This window comes from Betta splendens, chromosome 10 (assembly GCF_900634795.4).
Source record: "Betta splendens chromosome 10, fBetSpl5.4, whole genome shotgun sequence".
In the NCBI taxonomy this organism is placed as follows: domain Eukaryota; kingdom Metazoa; phylum Chordata; class Actinopteri; order Anabantiformes; family Osphronemidae; genus Betta; species Betta splendens.
In genome coordinates this window covers 66190-82428 of record NC_040890.2, presented here as the reverse complement: position 1 = coordinate 82428, position 16239 = coordinate 66190, and the positions used below count along the sequence as shown (strand labels likewise).

The 16239-nt window shown below is 43.1% G+C and overlaps 1 protein-coding gene across 1 annotated transcript; it reads left to right on the top strand.

The window, feature by feature from the left end:
* The first annotated feature begins 9354 nt into the window (after positions 1-9354).
* On the top strand, positions 9355-16067 carry spdl1 (spindle apparatus coiled-coil protein 1). Its single transcript, XM_029165896.3, has 14 exons — positions 9355-9515; positions 10872-11036; positions 11113-11289; positions 11911-12105; positions 12236-12385; positions 12482-12580; positions 12677-12787; positions 12857-12997; positions 13087-13193; positions 13796-13916; positions 14428-14494; positions 14628-14819; positions 14938-15013; positions 15296-16067. Exons 2-14 carry the CDS (start codon positions 10872-10874, stop codon positions 15438-15440), a joined length of 1746 nt encoding a protein of 581 aa, XP_029021729.1. The 5' UTR covers positions 9355-9515; the 3' UTR covers positions 15441-16067.
* The last annotated feature ends 172 nt before the right edge of the window (positions 16068-16239 follow it).

Below are 16239 nucleotides of genomic sequence, written 5' to 3'. Positions count from 1 at the left end.
TGCGTCGTTGGCCACCTTGGTGGTCCTGCCTCTGGGGCGGCTCCCCACCTGTAGGACGTCGCTTTCTGCCGCGGTGGTGGTACGGTCTCTGCTGTCGTTGTCTGCCTCGACCCCTCAGCCTCACCTGGAGGACATCGCTGTTCGGGGGTGGTTTCCATGGACGCTGGCCCAGCTCATGGGCACTGAGTGTGCCGCCCTGTCTCAGCGACGGCTAAGCAGGATCTCTCCTCGTCTCCACCCTCCATGAGGAACATTGGAACTTGTGTTGCCCGCGTTACCTGGACTGTTTTTTTGTTGTCTGGTGGGGTTCTCTTGTCTGTCAAGTTCGGGCGTGCGTTTTGTTTTGAGGGGGGTTCTCATTGTGCCCTCCTTCAGTCCGCCCTCTGCCCGCCCTGTTGGCGTTCCAGGCGGATTGGTTTTAGTTCTTGCCCTCCGCCGGTCCTCCCTCCGCCCACCCTGCTTGGTTGTTCATGTTTTCGTTGATCGTCTGAAATCCGCCCTTGGGGGGGGTACTGTGCGTTTGGGTCCTCCACCGTGTGTTTCCTGATACATACCTGAAGCACTCGAAACTGCCAAGCAAAGGCTACCAGCCTTGGCCAGCCGCCTAAAGAAATACACCAGAGACAACAAAGCCAGACAACTAAAACGGCTGTTCGCAACACAACCTGGGAAAGTGTACTCAGTGGCAGGGTAATAACAGCAGAGCAGACCCATCAAGGCTGGAAACTGAACAGTACTGGAAAGGTATATGGGAGAGGGAGGCGTCACACAACAGTGATGCACAGTGGCTGCTGGATCTGAGGGAAGACCACAGAAACCTCCCTGATCAGAATCCAGTGACTATCACAGTGGCAGACATCCAACAGAGAGTCTCAGGTACGAAAAACTGGACAGCACCTGGCCCTGACATGATCCACGCCTACTGGCTAAAGAAGCTCACTGCAATCCACGAGCGCCTGGCAGCACAAATGAATCAGCTGCTAAGGGATGGGACCCATCCTGAATAGCTAAGCGAAGGGCGAACAATCCTGATAATGAAGGATCCCTCAAAGGGTACAGTCCCATCCAACTACCGGCCAATAACCTGCCTTTCCACAACATGGAAGCTCATATCGGGCATCATCGCAGCTAAGATAAGTGGGCACATGGGTCAATACATGAGCGAAACACAGAAGGGCATTGGTAAGGATACCAGAGGAGCCAAACACCAACTCCTGGTAGACAGAACAGTCTGTCAGTGCAGAGTGCGACACACTACCCTGTGCACAGCCTGGATCGACTACAAGAAAGCCTATGACTCAATGCCACACACATGGATCACTGAATATTTGGAGCTGTACAACATCAAAAGAAATCTAAGGGCCTTCATTGCAAACTCGATGAGGTTGTGGAGAACCACCCTTGAATCCATCAAATATGGCATATACCAAGGAAATGCACTGTCCCTACTGCTTTTCTGCATAGGTCTGAACCCTCTCAGCCAAATAATAAACAAGACTGGCTATGGATACCGACTCCAGAACGGGGCCACCATAAGTCACCTCCTCTAAATGGATGACATCAAGATGTATGCCAAGAATGAGCGAGACATTGACTCGCTGATCCACACCACCAGGATCTACAGCTCGGACATCAGGATATCATTCAGACTCGAGAAATGTGGGAGGATGGTGACAAAGAGAGTCAAGGTAATCCACACAGAAGGGGTCTCACTCCAGAAGGAACAATAGCAGACATTGAGGACAGTTAAAAGTACCTTGGAATACCACAGGCGAATGGCAACCTTAAACAGGCAACAAGGAATGCGGCAACAGCCAAATACCTCCAACGAGAAAGGCAAGTCCTAAGAAGCCAGCTCAATGGCAAGAACAAATGCCGGGCAATAAAAAGCTAGGCCCTGCCCGTGATCAGATACCCTGCGGGAATAATAAGGTGGCCAAAGGAAGAGATACAGACCACAGATGTTAAAACACGAAAGCTCCTCACCATACATAGAGGGTTCCACCCCAAATCCAGCACCCTGAGACTGTACGCTAGCTGCGAGGAAGGAGGCCGAGGACTAGTGAGCGTGAGAGCCACTATCCAGGATGAAAGATCCAAGATCCATAAGTATATCAAGGATAAGGGTCCGTGGTGAGTAAATGTCTCAGGTAGTGGAGAATAGAGGATGAGATGCTGGATGAGGGACCATCATGGGAGGACAAGCCCTTGCACGGGATGTACCACCGGAACATAACTGAAGTGGCTGATCTCAACAAATCCTACTAATAGCTTGAAAGGGCTGGGCTGAAGAACAGCACAGAGGCACTCATCCTGGCTGCACAGGAGCAGGCCCTGAGCACCAGAGCAATAGAAGCCCAGATCTGGAGCCCAGGACGCAAAGTCGCATTCTTACACGCCTCTCTTAGTCTTAGTTATCGCATAGAGACTGTGTCTGCTTCCCGACCACCTAAACTATACAAGATAACAAATCAAAAGAGGAGTGACTTACCAGAATTTTATAAACATCAAAACAGTTCCTCTTACAGAACAAAGTAACAGTGAGTTAATAAAGTGTGGTTTATTAAATATCAGATCTCTTTCATCTAAATCCTTGTTAATAAATGACTTGATAAGTGACCATCACATAGATCTGTTCTGTCTCACTGAAACCTGGCTGCAGCAGGATGAATATGTTACTTTAAATGAGTCAACTCCATTGAGTTACATCAACTATCATGTTCCAAGAAGTACAGGTAGAGGTGGAGGAGTAGCAGCAATTTATAACTCAGACATATTAATTATAACTAAACCTAAACATAGTTATAACTCAGTTGAAAGCCTCACTCTGAGCCTTTCTCACCCAGACTCCAAAACTCAGAAGCCAGTTGTGTTTTGTATTGTTTACCGTCCTCCTGCTCCATATTTGGAGTTCTTACCTGAATTCTCTGAATTCTTATCTGACCTAGTTCTTAGCACAGATAAAGTCATTGTAGTGGAAGACTTTAACATTCATGTAGATGTTGACAGCAACTGTCTCAGCACTGCTTTTAACTCCTTAATAGACACTATTGGTTTTACACAGCAGGTAAATGAACCCACTCATCATTTTAACCATACCCTCGATCTTGTCCTGACATATGGGGTTGAAATTGATAATTTAATAGTTCTTCCCCAAAACCCTCTGTTATCTGACCATTTCTTATTAACTTTTGAATTTACTATAATTGACATTACAGCAGCTGGAAAGAAATGTTACTATAGCAGATGATTATCGGACTAACACTGTTGCCACATTCAAGCAGATGATTCCATCAATTTTTGCCTCAATGTCTTGTAGATACACAGAGAACAGTCACCTTAATCCTTATAAACAGGTTGAATGTCTTGTAGATGATGCTGCAGCTTCTCCACGTACAATGTTAGACACAGTGGCTCCTCTGAAGAAGAAGACAGTGAATCAGAGGAGGTTAGCTCCGTGGTATAACTCAGAGATCCGCAGCCTAAAGCACAGGACCAGGCAACTAGAAAGGCAGTGGCATTCCAACAAAATAAATGTAAACTGCATAGCATGGAAGGACAGTCTAATAAAATATAAAAAAGCACTTTGTGCTTGCTAGAAAAACATATTATTGTGGAATCGGGATTAAAGGAACAGCATTGGGATGGTTTAAATACTAATTGTTGGACAGATTCCAGTTTGTTCGTGTTAATGAGGTATTCTCCACATGCACAAGGATTAGCTATGGAGTACCACAGGTTTCTGTGCTTGGTCCAATTTTGTTTAGCCTATACGTGTCTCCTCTAGGTGAGATTATTAGAAAGCATTCTATTAATTTTCATTTTTACGCAGATGATACTCAGCTATATATGTCCTTGGAACCAAATAAAACAGATCAACTAGTCAAAATTCAGGGTTGTTTAAAGACATGAAATCCTGGATGTCCCAAAACTTCCTTCAACTAAATTCAGATAAAATTGAAATTCTTATTGTTGGGCCTAAAAATCTGAGAGAGACACTATTGAGTCAGATAGCCACCCAGGATGGAATAACATTAGCTTCAGATTCTACTGTGAAGAACCTTGGTGTCATCTTTGACCAGGATCTCTCTTTTACATCATACATTAAACAAATTTCCAGAACTGCCTACTTCCATGTTAGAAATATAGCTAAAATCAGAAGCATCCTCTCTCAGAGCGATGCAAAAACTGATCCATGAATTGGTTATTTCTAGGCTGGACTACTGTAACTCCTTACTCATAGGATGTCCTAACAGCTCCTTAAAAAGCCTACAGCTTATTCAAAATGCTGCAGCCAGAGTCCTGACAGGACTTAGAAAGAGAGATCACATTTCTCCTACATTAGCCTCTCTGCACTGGCTGCCTGTAAAATGTAGGATAGAATTTAAAATTCTCCTACTTACCTACAAAGTACTCAATGATAAAGCACCTTCTTATCTTAAGACCTCATAGTTCCTTTTGCTCCCAGCAGAACGCTTCGTTCTCAGAGAGCATTCAGAAATCAAAAGAACAAGATCCTCACTGAGACGCCAGGCTTCTCCAGGTGGTTGTAGGTGCGATGGAGCAGATATAGGATGGTGTCATCCACTTCTATTTGGGGTTGATATGCAAACTGCATTCACACATTATTGACAATAGTAGTGATAAGTATCAGTAATACTTAAAGTTGGGTTTAGAAAGCCTGTTTATTAGCTCAGGTGTTGAGTGTCCCACTACAAGGTTAGTAAAGCTGTAGCTTAACATTGTTCACCCAAAGGGTGGGGCAGACGTTGGTGCATGAACAATGCCACTTGTGAAAGCCAGGGTGATAGGAGGAGCTCGGCCACTTTACCCAGCCAACAAGCAGAGGAAAGACCACACACCTTCAATTCTAGGAGGGCAGGTGTTGCGACCCAAGCCGCCCACACAGAACCCCCAGGCAGAGCTGCAGCAGCCACAGAGACAGAATCCGAGGTCAGAGCAGACCACTCTGGGTCAATGCTGTCCGCTCCATGAGAACCAGGGGAAAACACTCCCCTTAGTAGGAGGGTCGGCCTGAGAGAGTAGAGCCCTAGGACCCACGGTCCATAGGGAGCCCGCCAGGAGATGCCCCTGCGACCAGAGTGGGGCTCACCCCCAGTCCATCAAAAAAAAATGGACTGGTCTAACAACACAAACGCTCTGAATAAGAAGGGCAAGAGTCACTTTCACCTACTGAGGAGACCGAGGTGCTTTGGTGTGAGAGAGAAAAGAACCTACTTTCGATCAACCTAGATTTTGACAGCTCTCTTTATCCCTGACCCTGAAATTTCAAAGTGTACCTGTTCTTTGACCCCGAAAGTCAAAGTGTACCTGCACTCTAACCCTAAATGTCAGAGGTCTGCTGATCTTTCATCCTCCGTGTTATAGGGCAATTTGATCATCAGAGCACAGCTGTTATGTGACACGTTCGCTACCAGTGGCTGGAAATATTTGATAAATATGTATATATTTGTACAACCAATGTAACATTTATTCTTTTAAAAAATAAAAGCTTGTGAATTTGTAAAAAGACGACTGAAGTGAATGAAAAAAAATTATAATGAAGTGAAAAGCATGCAGGGTGTTCAGAGTTGAGTTTTTTTGCGAGGAGAGAAGATGCCTGCTAAACTGGAAAACTTGATGAAGAAGATTTATTACAACCCGACTCATCCGGGCAGTTATGGCGGCGTGGCTCCTTTACACAGAGCCGCAGAACAGGATTCGGACAAGAAAATTTGTGTGGATCGTATTAAAGAGTTTTTAGCAAAACAAGACGCGTACACGCTGCATAAGCCTGTAAGGATCCATTTCCCCCGGTATAGGGTGTTTGTGTCCAGACCTCTGAACCAATTTTAGGCCGATCTCTGCAACATGCAGGCCCTAGAGTCATACAACAACGATTATAAATTCCTGCTGACCGTTATTGATGTATTCTCTAAAAAAGCGTACGTTAGGCCTATTAATAATGAGGGCGCAAAAGAGGTGGTGACCGCTTTTGAGTCTGTTCTTGACGAGAGTGGAATCCCTAAATTTATTCAGACGGATCAGGGAAAAGAGTTTTACAACAAAAACATTAAATTATGCATTTCAGCACATCCAGTGAAGTTAAAGCTTCGGTCGTGGAGCGCTACAATAAAACTTTAAAACCTAAACTGTAACGTTTTACGGATAAAAATACCCTGAGATATGTGGAGGTTTTGCAGCAAATTATCAAAAGCTAATAATGCATATTACTCCAGTATTAAAATGAAGCCTGCTCAGATGACAGGTCTGAAAATGCTTTAAAAATATTTCAGAATCTGTACGGCTCCTTTCCTTTGAGACACAAGAAGGCCTTAAAGATGAATTTTAAAGTTGGGATATTGTGCGAATATCAAAGCTGAGAGGCTTTTTTGACAAAAAATATACTCAGGTTTACGGACAAGCTTTTTAAGATAACAGAATACATTCCTAGGATACCTCCGGTCTACTAAGTCTGTGATTACGACGATGAGCCCGTCAAAGGACCCTTTTATGATGCAAAATTGCAAAAAGTAACTGTGACCAACAAGGAGTTCAAGGTGGAACTGGTCAAAGTAATCAGTAGGAGTTGGGGCACGGAGAAGTGGAAAACCAGCAGGGCAGCAGCCCTCAATGGCATTAGTTTAACACCCCTGATCTAGGGTATGAAACACATGCATTATTTTGCGTGGATCAGTAGCGGGCGCTTTTACAGGGCCTGGAGTACAACTGTCACAGCGTCCGGCTGATTTAAAGGTCAGATTTTACCATTTATACTGTTATTCGAATATAGTGAGGCACCAGGTGGTTGGTGAATCTCCTGCGCTGTGAGGGTCAATGTGGAAACGTTATCACAAAGACGTTTAATCCTCCGCATTACCTCCAACTGTCCAAGCATCATATAGAGAATGTCTATGTAGAGATTAAAAACAATAAAAAAAAAAAAACGTCAAATTCGCGTACGGCAAGACGATACTCACACTGCACTTTAAGCCCTTAAAAACATGATGCGCCGGGCCTATAATGCGTACCCGTATAGATTTGTCAGCTTTTATGACCATCAGGTGGGATCCGGCCTTTCAGGTTTTGCCGGAGCCCCCGCGCAGTACGGTAGAGGCCTAGGCTCAATGTTTTCCAAACTGTTTTGTTTTGTAATGCATCTGGTAAAAAGAGGATTTAGCGTAGCCAAGCCCCATCTAATAGTGGCCACTAAAAACATAGCCTCCGATGTCATGAGCAAAGCTGTAAGCAGGTTCACTGGCGGCCAGTCTGAAGAGCCGCAGGAGGGCTCTGGTATTATCGTTTTAGCCCTAGAGCCAGGAAACGCCCCCCGGGGCAGCATCTACCGAGAGTCTCCAAAAGAGGACCCGCTCATAATAAAAAATCAGTCATCCGGGCGTAAAAAGCGGAGGTCCGCTGTAAAGAGTGGGGATATTTTCTAATCATCATGGCCCTGTTACACGAGAAGTCGTCGGAATGCGTCATGTCAGAGTTGGACCTGTTTTCATGCCTGTTTTCTTACATTTAGTTAAATGTGCAAAAGTCTAAATGTAAATGTTAAATATAAATGTAAATGTTGAATGTAAATGTTAAATGTAAATTTTAAATGATCGCCAGGTGTAAAACATTATGCTATATACTTAAGTAGACTCCACCCCCTATGATCCTAGATCAGTGACGTGGACTCAAACACCTCAAACAGTACGCATAGCTCCGCCCACATCTGGACGACAATAATGAAGAGAAACCTGAAGTCGAAGCCATCATGGCCGTCAGCTTCGACTCCCTGCCGTTGGCAAAGATTAAACGGGCTGTAACGGCAGGTGTGCGGGCTGAGGCTCCGCTTCAAACTGCTGTTCTGTCGTAAACAAAATTAATGGGGAGTTAAGTAGGTTTAAATAGAATATTTCTGTGGGGCCGGTGGAGAATTAGTTAGCCGAAGTTACGTCCTCACTATAAACACAAGTTTCCAGGTCAGATGTGGGCACTGTTTGAGGTGTCAGAGTTTGTGTCTCTGATCTGAGACCCGCGCTGTTTGAGCCTGTTTGATTATTCCCTAAAATAGAACCACAGTCAGGTCATCTTTGACTTTGTGGGCTGGTGTGAGGATAACCACCTTATTCTAAACACCAAAATAACAGAAGTTAGTGCTTGACTTCAGAAGGTCCCCTCCACCACACACCCCAGTGAACATACAGGGCTCAGACATTGAGATTGTGGACACCTTTAAATACCTGGGTGTTCACCTAAACAATAAACTTGACTGATCAAATAACACAGACGCTCTGTACAATAAGGAGGAGACTGAGGTCCTTTGGTGCAGACAGCTGCTAAGGACTTTCTATGATCCTGTGCAGTTGTGTACTGGGCGGGGGGCAGTACAGGCAGAGACAGGAAGAGACTTAACAAGCTGGTTCAGAAAGCCGGCTCTGTCCTGGGCTGCACTGGAGTCCATCGTGGAGGTGACGGACAGAAGGTTGTTGGCTAAACTAACATTCATCATGGATAACCTCTCCACGCCCTGCACCACACTGTAGAGGCTCTGACCAGCTCCTTCAGCACCAGACTGTTACACCCCCAGTGCAGGAAGGAGCGCTACTGCAGGTCATTCCTTCCCTCGGCCATCAGACTGTAGAATAAGCACTGCAGTGGCACACAATTGTCAGAATCCGTTCTTGTGCGGTGTCTCAGGTATCCACCATCCCCATGACTGTGACATGACACATGAATGTTTTGCCACTGTGAATATGTAGGGCATGCAGAGACAACATTAATGCCTTGTTCTTGCATAATTTTTCACTGCTGTATGTACAAGTATTCTCCGTTCAAGTATGTACAAGTAGTACTGTTGTTTTTATGCACTATTATGAATGTTATTCTGTTGATTTCTTTTCAGTTAATGCTGTTTTTTCTTATCTTTATCCTTTAAATTGTCATGCGGCTGTTGAAAACAGAATTTCCCCATTGTGGGATTAATAGAGTCATATCCAATCTAATCTAACCTTGAACCTGGAAGAGTAACACTCAGTTACTGCTTCTGCAGATGATCAGGATGTTTTACACTTTAGATCAGTTCAGAACTGATTTCTCTTTGTTTGATTTAAATAATTTCATTAATCAGAAAAAACATGGAAAAAAGGAAACATGTAGAAAATAGGGGGGAAAAAGTTTCAGTAATTGTGTAAGACTGTGGATCGGGTCTTTGTGTGTGAGGATCCAGGTTCGAGGCCTCTTCCTCCATGTGAACTAAAGCCACACACTTATTTGATTATCTTAGTATTAATTTATTCCTGGTGGACAAAGACTTGGAAATAGAGACGAAATATAAATTGTATGATTTTGTGTTTACAGATCCAAAGATGGAGTGTGATAGGTGGCGGTAAAGTCCCTTTGTATGCCAGCCGCCATAAACACCACAGAAGAAGAAGGGAAAGATACGTAGGTCTGAATTCAAACGTGGCGGTTTGGGACATAACGTTACTTTGCAACAGAAGATTTGTTGTTGACTTGACAAGGTAAATGATTTATTCGCATTTTACAGTAACTGTGTTAATGTCACCTCTTTGTAGCGAGCTAACGTTACCTACGCGCTTACCAGAAGGGAATTGTAGTTTTAATAGCCTTTGTAAAAATAGTACCAGACCAAAGTTTTAAGCTATCGTTCTTTTACATTTCCAGTTTAAACACTAATATAAATATATATTTTTTTACATTTTCCTGTTCAGTTTGTAGCAAAGTGTATTTATTGTTTATTTAGGCTTTATTTTCACCGTTGTCGGAAAGAACGCGACGTACCACGGTTGTTGTAGTACTTCCGTGTCCACTTCAGCCCGTCTCCGGCTGCTCGATGTGTTCACACACTTACTGAGTAGTTTAAAGCAATATTATTCGATAGCATACGGCTTGATTTAAAGTCTGTTATAAAACAACAGTAATTTCTTTAATTAAATAGTGCTATTTTAATAATTTACAACAACAGCCAAAAGATCCATTTGAACCCGTTTTCCACGAAAAAAAAAACACTGGGAGCCGCACTGGGGGTACCTTACGTGGACCCGCTGAACGTAACACCAAATCACAGTGGTGATTGTGGTGACAGGTTGATCTGTCTGGTACTGTTCAGAAAAAGCGTTTTCATTTATGTCATATCTATTGCATGATGTCATATCAGTAGTGAGTTCCCAGTGGTGTGGTGGGTAAGGAGGTCCGTGTAACTTTATTTTGCTGCAGTGACAGCGGGATCGAAGTAGTATAAGGATGAAAGAGTCGCATGCGGCTCCAGAGCCGCAGGTTGCCGACCCCTGCTCCAGACGTTCGGGCTGCTTGCATCGGACGCCACCAAACTACTGCAGACAAATGAGCTGTTCGCTTTTCCATGCTTTTCCGTGTAGAAAACCGTTCTTTCACAGTACGACATAGTACTTCACGGAGTACTATCACAGGCAAAAATGATCAAAAGTTGGCTTTTAAATAAAACCTGTTGTTCAGTTTACTAGATCACCATTCCTTTACCGTGCTACTTAGTACGTCATTGACTACTACCACAAAAAGTATTGATTAATTTAATGGTACACTTTTTGAGTAATCCATTATTCATCTGTCATACACTATACGTATTAGAATCAAGCCACCTTCCTTGCATGAAACCCCCTCCTTCCCAATGATGCAGTAATATGGGCTGGTATTTGTTGCGGTAGTAGTCTATGAGGTACTAAGTAGTACTGTAAAGCAGTGGTGTTCTACTAATTTGAGGAACTCATTTTATTAAAAGTCAAAGGTCAACTTTTGGTTTCAGGGATGTTTACTGTAAGATACTTTAGTAATAGATTTTTCCAAAACTATGCAGTAATATAGTACTCCTCATTCCGCAGATGACAGCAGCGGAAGAAGAGCTCAAGCTGCTGAGAAGTCGGTTGAGAGAGCAGGAGGAGCAGCTCCATCAGGCTGCTCAGGCTGGGTTAGATCTCCTCAACCAGCAGGTGGAGCTGCAAAACAGGCTGGATGAACAGAGAGTGGAGATGACCAACTCTCTTGAGGTATGATGGCACGTTTTAAGAGTCAGTTAATCTTGGCTAAATTCAAGTAATTAAATATAATCTGCGTGTGTGGTAGGCACTCGAGCAAGAAAAGTACACCTTGCAGAAAGAAGTGGAGCTCAAAACTCGGATTCTGGAGTCACTGCAGGCAGACCAAGACTGTGTAAAGAAACAGCAGAATCAACAGCTTCAGGAACAACAAGAACATTTGGAGAGGAACCACAGCATTGCACTTCATGAGCTTAATAGCAAGGTACATGAAGTATACTGGTCCCCCCTTTCACTCCCCACCTCACACACCTCCCCCCGCACATCAACAGGTTTTAGTTAGTCACAGCCACAGTCCTGCTTGCTATCCCAGTATCTGTAGCTTCTCACTGGCTGATTGCCCATATCAAGGTGAGTTGGCAGGGAGAGGACTTGGGGAGACCTGAGAGGTTTGGACGACTGGTTAGAGACTAGTCTTCACTATTTAGCTGTCAAGCAACTCTATATTTGATGTGTTGCCGCCTTATTTACAACTCCAGTGCTTGGATTTGTCAGTTGCAGTCTAAAGCTGAATAGCTTTTCGTATCATAACCTACTGTACATGCATACTGTGCTGGAACATCTCACAACATACATGAACTCACCTGAACGTAGAACATCTAACCTACAACTGACAGTCAGCTCACATGACACTTTTATGACAGGTCTTTAATAAAGCCTGGGCACAATGCTAAGCATCCAAGGCCTTGCTAGTTAGGCATCAGATGTGTGAGGGTGCTATCAGGGTGTGCCTTTTAATGTACACATTCTTTAAGAGTAGAGAATGTGTGCAAAACTCAATTAAGGCAAAGCACAACAGTAATTACAGCTTTTCTTTTCTCCTTAGGTCTTAAGGTTGCAGTCAGCTCTGGAGGAAACTCAGCTCAGTGAGAAACAGCTGAAACACAAACTTGAGGTGCAGACACAGACTTTAAATAACAAGATGGAGGAGCTTCAAGCTCTGAATGAACGCATCCAGTGCTCGATGACATCTGAGATGATAGAAGTGCAAATGAGGGTCATGGAGCTGGAGAACCATAAGGTGGGATCGTCACAAGTAATCGAAAAAAACTGTCTGTAATGCGATGTTCAACTGTCCTACAGTTACGAAATCACATTTTACTCAAAACTATGCGCTCCTGCCTGTGTTAGCAAAGTCACTGATCTTTCAGATGCAGTGGGAGCAAACTCTGCAGGAATCTCAGTACAGAGAGCAGCAGCAGGAACTGACCATTACCAACCTGCAGCATCACCTGGAGCGAATCACTAAGGAGAACGAGGAGCGAGAGAAGCAGGCTGTTTCCTGGTTTAATTCATTAGAGGTCAGGATGCCACTATTTAGCAAGGTTGTGTTGTTTCTGGACATGTTTATGTTTTCCTGCTTGTCTTCATCTATCTCCCTGGATTTCATGGCACAGAAATCTCGTGAAGCAAACAGGGATCTTCAGATTCAACTGGATCAGGTTTTGCAGCAGGCCCAGGATCCCAACAGTAAAGGCAACTCCCTCTTTGCTGAGGTGAATAAAAGAACAACCTACTAAAAATATTATTAAGACTAAGTGTTTATAAGCTAAATGTAAAAACGTGAGCGTACATTGTATTTTGTATTTCAGTTGGAGGATAAGCGTGCTGAGATGGAGAGACAGCTCATCAGTATGAAAGTCCAGTATCAGTCTTTACAGAAACAGTATGGCTTCAGTAAGCAGCAGCTGCAGCGCATGAAGGTACTGTGTGTCACATAGAGCATCAGCTGAACAAAGGAACTGCTGCTTTCTGACTGATGTGTATTATAGTTTCAGATTGCTACTCTGATGCAGCTCCAAGCGTCCAGGGCCGACCCTGCTCAGCTGGAGAGACTGCAGGCCATGCTGTCAGAGAAGAACGGGGAGATCCAGGATCTCATGACTAAACTGCAACGACTGGAGAAGGTGGAGGTGAGAAGAATCTGTGAGGATAGTCATTAATATTGCAATGTAGCACTCATTATCTTAAAAAGGTAGGAATCATTTTGTTGTGTGTTTAGATGATGTTAACCTCGCAGCCAGCTAATCCTGCTCCAGCAGAAAGCCCTGGCACCCAAGATGAAACCTATTACACTGACCTGCTTAAAATGAAGCTCAACAACTCTGTGTGAGTCTGACACCCCAGTAAACACTGTTTCTGCCTCTCTTTATACAAGGAGGGATTTTTGTGCTTTGTGCCTTGGTCACCAAGGCTAATTGGTTTGTTAGGTGTGGGGTGGCAGGAGCCCCAAAGGTAGAGCAGTCACCGGCCAAATATAGGTTTCCATAAGACAGGTTGAGCTGCATAACAGCTGTGTGATGGCGTACTGCTGTGTTGGCCAATGGATGAAGGAAATACAGTACTTTCTACAGACTATTAGCCAAGAGACGACCATGGTCTCGTGTCATTATTTTGGTAGAACTGTTACCTGACCATCCAGCACTATAATACTCCTTCACACCGCCAACTGCTGCTCTGGTGAGCTGCATTTAAGCACTGTATAGCCAGTGGTCATCCATATTATAAATCACTCAGGGATATTATATAGTGTTGGTTGTCAAAGCACCTAGATTCTTTAACCTCCTCGAAGAGATGACAGATTAGGTCATTTTCTGTGCAAGTGGTGTAACCGCAACAACTCTATCTTTGTTTGATGACACTTTATGTAATTAAGAATCATTAATACTTCACTTGGATCTGTTTTCTGTTTATCTACTCTGTGTCTACAGTATGGAGGCAGAGCGTCTAGGAGATGAACTTTCCCTACAGAGAATGAAGTCTTTGTCCGAGAGTCAACGAGCTTTGGAGTTGGAGAGAAAGCTGTTCACAGCTAATCGGTTGCTCAAACAGGTAAAAGGTGTTGCCCCTGTGTAAACTAAAAACATGACAGACGTAATAGGTATGACCTAGTTTGCTAAACCCATACTGGCTTCCACCTTTTGTAAGCCAGAAAAAGAAGGTGCAGTTTAGTCAAGCCAGGTATGGGCCAACACACGTATTTGTACAAAGGCAAATATGGCCTCTATAAATAAATAGAAAAAATAAAAGTCTTGCAGACAATAGGGGATTGGCCAAAATAACCTTTTCTAGGTTGGTACGTGACACACTTGTTTATAATGATGAACACATCAAGGAAATATAGAATGTGTCATATATTTTCTTACTTTATTGTCTATACTGATTTTAGCGTTGGGTGTGTCTTATGTGCGCTCATTATTTAGTAAATGACTTGGTAAGTACCAAGTCATCTACTAAATAATAAGCGCAATCTCATTTTTCTGAATTGTAAGTTATCAGTCACTCTTGTATTGACTGGTATATGTTAATTCAGTTTGTTGTGTTGACCTGTCTTTTGTTGCAGGCTCAGAGTGACAAGGTCAAATTTCAGCTGCGAGTAGAAGAGTTACAACACAAATATGAACCCAAAGGTAATGATACTAAATATTTGTAAACTCACACTGGACATATACACAGTTTTTATTTGTTATGGAAATCATGTGCTAGGCAGCACATGGATATAAAATATTAGTGTAGACTTTTGTGTATTTTATGTGTTTGTAGAGGAAAAAAAGAATTTAATCCAGAGGACCAAGAAAGAGAAGCTGCCAGTAGAAGTCATTCCATCCTCTGAACAACCTGCATTTGTCACGGCTGAGCATGCCGTTGCCATGGAAATGAGTGTCTCACACCCTAAGACTGCCAAACCCGAGGCTGACAAGTGTCCTTTTGCTGCGACAGTTAGCAGCACACAAAGTCTGTGTATCTAAACTCAACAAGATTTCCATGAAAATATCAGCATTGACATATGTGGCAGACTTTACAATGCAGAGTATTAATGCTTATGTTTCCTACTCCACTCATACGTTTCCAGGCTCAAAGCTGGAGCTACGGCCTGCTAAGTGTGTCAAGATCAGTGAAGGTGAACCTGTGATGATTTCTGATCTCAGGTCGGTTGACTTTCTTTAGTCAAGTTTGAAACTCAAATCATGCGTCATTTGTCCTTTAAATCCTAATTCAGCGACTGTGCTGTTTGACCATGCATTCATCCTGGAGCCCTCTTGTTCAGTTCACAGGGATTGTTAAAAGGCCAGCTTTCAAAGCCATGCACCATCAGGTGCTGAATAAGAAAATGCATTCATCCTAATTGACGTGTATCTGGTTCAGATTTAAATGAAACCTGGATTACATAACCAGGCAAATGAGTAATACTTGACTGTGTTGTCCTGCAGCTGCTCTCTGGATGTTTGTAAAGAGAAGTTGATGGAAGAGAACCAGCAGCAGAACAGAAGAGAGGAGAGAGGCAAACAAAAATCAGTGGAGATTATCCACGTCAGCTCCAAAAGCAGCTCAGAGAACCAGTGTGCTCAGCAGTAGCTCATCCTGAGTAAGACATGCTGTGACATGCTGCTTCTTTTTATAGTCAATCAATTGAGTTGTTGATTAATCAGTTAAAATCTGTAATGTACTGTATGTTAAATGTTTAGTAAGATATTTCTTGATAATACATAACTACTCAGATTTTACACAGTTGTGGTTTGGAATGACAATGTTTAGTTTACATCTGTTCCTTTTTTTTTCTTATTAGATGTTGAATATTAAACATTTCCTACATAGCAACCAGGACTTTGATAAAGTACTCTCGAAGCCAGATTATTATTGGTCCGAAAGTTTGAAATCTGCAGTGCATATGTTGGCTGCAGCGGCATACAGCACTAGTTTGAACTGTATGTGCTTGGCATTTCGAGGTTTGGGAGTGGCTATGAAATTTGTGGATGTAGGGGTGTAGATCAGGTGAGAAAGGAAACATGTTGGTGGGAGAGAGTTGGTTCATGAGGATAGATGCAGATAAATGAGCTAAAGTACAGACACACTGGTTCAATGCAGCTCCATTAAATATAGGGGAACCTAGAATTTAGTGGTTTAAATGCTGTTATATAAATCCTACTTTTTATCTTTTAATTTTAATAAAGTGCCATTTATTATTAATTGGTTTTCAAATTATCACCTTGTTGACTTTTGCGGCATATTACTGTTCCATGATACAATTTTGTGAAAATTGGTCAGACAGAGAAATCCCCTTATGATGAACTGACAAGGTCTAGAAAGTGTCAGTCTACCCTAGTCACTGATCTAGGCTCACAAGTGTCACAACCGCAGTTCACTCTCATTCAGA

Excerpts from the sequence above, each read along its gene's own strand:
- spdl1 (XM_029165896.3), top strand. The coding sequence starts at position 10,872 with ATGACAGCAGCGGAAGAAGAGCTCAAGCTGCTGAGAAGTCGGTTGAGA. Across the intron at positions 12,998-13,086 it reads AACGACTGGAGAAGGTGGAG|ATGATGTTAACCTCGCAGCC; the intron begins GTGAGAAGAATC and ends TTGTGTGTTTAG. Across the intron at positions 14,495-14,627 it reads ACACAAATATGAACCCAAAG|AGGAAAAAAAGAATTTAATC; the intron begins GTAATGATACTA and ends ATGTGTTTGTAG.